General features: G+C 53.1%; 1 protein-coding gene across 1 annotated transcript; it reads right to left on the bottom strand.

Moving 5' to 3' along the window:
* Window positions 1–534: 534 nt before the first annotated feature.
* Window positions 535–1467, bottom strand: LOC128946705 (olfactory receptor 14A16-like). Its single transcript, XM_054290631.1, has one exon. It carries the CDS (start codon window positions 1465–1467, stop codon window positions 535–537), a length of 933 nt encoding a protein of 310 aa, XP_054146606.1.
* Window positions 1468–2160: the final 693 nt, after the last annotated feature.

Below are 2160 nucleotides of genomic sequence, written 5' to 3' on the forward strand. Positions count from 1 at the left end.
AAGGTGTGGTTTACAAGTCCAAGTCCCAGGACCTGCACTTTGGCCACAGCGCTACAGGCTGGGGACAGAGTGGCTGGAGAGCAGCCAGGCAGAAAGGGACCTGCAGGGACTGATGGACAGCAGGCTGGACATGAGCCAGCAGCGTGCCCAGGTGGCCAAGAAGGAAAATGGCTCCTGGCCTGGATTAGTAATGGTGTGGCCAGCAGGAGCAAGGCTGCTGTGCCAACGCTGATCTGCCCTCAGCTCTGCACAAAGACATTGCTGCTGCAGCTCCAGAGAAGGCAACAAAATGGGTATCTCTGCAGAAAACTTTCCTGGGAGATCCCTTAGTTCCTTTAAATACACCAAGAGTGCCGCCCCCCATTGACACAGTCTTTGGCCACAGGGAAGGTGGTGAGAAATGGCATGAACAATGACATTTACCTGTGGACAATACGAAAAAACTAAAAGAAAGGAAAGAAATCTCAAAAATGAACCCAACAAGAAGTATCAAAAACTAGTTTTATTGCAAGTGATTTGCAGAAATTCTCCAGTTTAGTGTTCCTGAAAGCACCCAGTCATCAGTCTCCCCACTGCAGCCTTGAGCTCCTGGTTCCTCAGGCTGTAGATGAGGGGGTTCACAGCTGGAGGCACAACCGAGTACAGAACTGACATTGACAGATCCAGGAATGGGGAGGACATGGAGAGAGGCTTCAGGTGAACAAATATGGCACTACTGAGGAACAGGGAGAGCACGGCCAGGTGAGGGAGGCAGGTGGAAAAGGCTTTGTGCCATCCCTGCTCAGACGGGATCCTCAGTACGGCTCTCAAGATCTGCATGTAGGAGAAAACAATGAACACAAAACAGCCAAATAGCAAGCAGGCACTCACTGCAATTAGCCCATTTTCCCTGAGGTAGGATTTGGAGCAGGAGAGCTTGAGGATCTGGGGCACCTCACAGAAAAACTGGCCCATGGCATTGCCATGGCACAGGGGCAGGGAAAATGTATTGACTGTGTGCAGCAGTGAATAAAGAAAGGCACTGGCCCAGGCAGCTGCTGCCATGTGGGCACAAGCTCTGCTGCCCAGGAGGGTCCCGTAGTGCCGGGGTTTGCAGATGGACACGTAGCGGTTGTAGCTCATGACGGTCAGGAGGAAATACTCTGCTGAGATGAAGAAGAGAAAGAAAAACACCTGGGCAGCACATCCTGCATAGGAGATGTTCCTGGTGCTCCAGAGGGAATTGTGCATGGCTTTGGGGACAGTGGCGCAGATGGAGCCCAGGTCGCTGAGGGCCAGGTTGAGCAGGAAGAAGAACATGGGCGTGTGCAGGTGGTGGCTGCAGGCTACGGCACTGATGATGAGTCCGTTGCCCAGGAGGGCAGCCAGGGAGATGCCCAGCAAGAGGCAGAAGTGCAGGAGCTGCAGCTGCCGCATGTCTGCCAATGCCAGCAAGAGGAAGTGCCTGATGGAGCTGCTGTTGGACATTTGCAGTGCCTTAGCATGGGGATCTGTAAAAAAAGTAACGATGGAATAGTTGTGTTTGGAGAGGATGTTAAATATCCCAGGACAGCTTGGGGGCACTTTCCCCCCACTGCCTGCCCAGGGCTCTGCTACCTGGAGCTGTCCCTGCCAGCAGCTGCTTCCCTGTGCCCAGGGCTGGGCCCTGCCAGTGCTGCCAGAGCCCAGCCCAGCCCTGGGGGCTCAGCTGTACCCTGCAGACCCCTCCCAGCTCAGGCACTGCCCAGCGGCAGCTCTGGCTCTGCAGGCTCTGATGGCAACAGAGCAACTCTGAGGAGGCTGGAAAAGCAAAACTGATGGAGCTTCTAGAGGGCCCTGTGCTGATTTCTGTCACTTCCTGGTTTATTAACACCTGAGAGAAATTTCTTCTTATTTTTCTCGACCTCAACTGAGAGATAAATATCTATGTGCAATTTCCTATCCAGGCAACCCAGAGCAGTAGATTAAAAAGACAGAATTTTCCAGGAATTTCCCTTTTATGCAGCCCCTGCCTTCCTGTGCTCCCTGTATAATCAACTTGGAAATTATGTGGGTTTAAATGTCCTTCTGGAACCGGTCCTGAACAATGCAGCATCCTCACCACAGAAGGAGAACACTTCCAAGCCTTACCAGCTGTCTCCTCTCACCCAGATCTTGTCCCCCAGTGCTGGGAGCAGCTGC

Source organism: Melozone crissalis, unplaced genomic scaffold, assembly GCF_028551555.1.
Source record: "Melozone crissalis strain CALT ecotype California unplaced genomic scaffold, PUWL_Pcris_2 ptg000083l_1, whole genome shotgun sequence".
Classification (NCBI taxonomy): Eukaryota; Metazoa; Chordata; class Aves; order Passeriformes; family Passerellidae; genus Melozone; species Melozone crissalis.

Bases quoted from the DNA above. Each gene is read 5' to 3' on its own strand.
- LOC128946705 (XM_054290631.1), bottom strand. From the start codon at position 1,467: ATGTCCAACAGCAGCTCCATCAGGCACTTCCTCTTGCTGGCATTGGCA.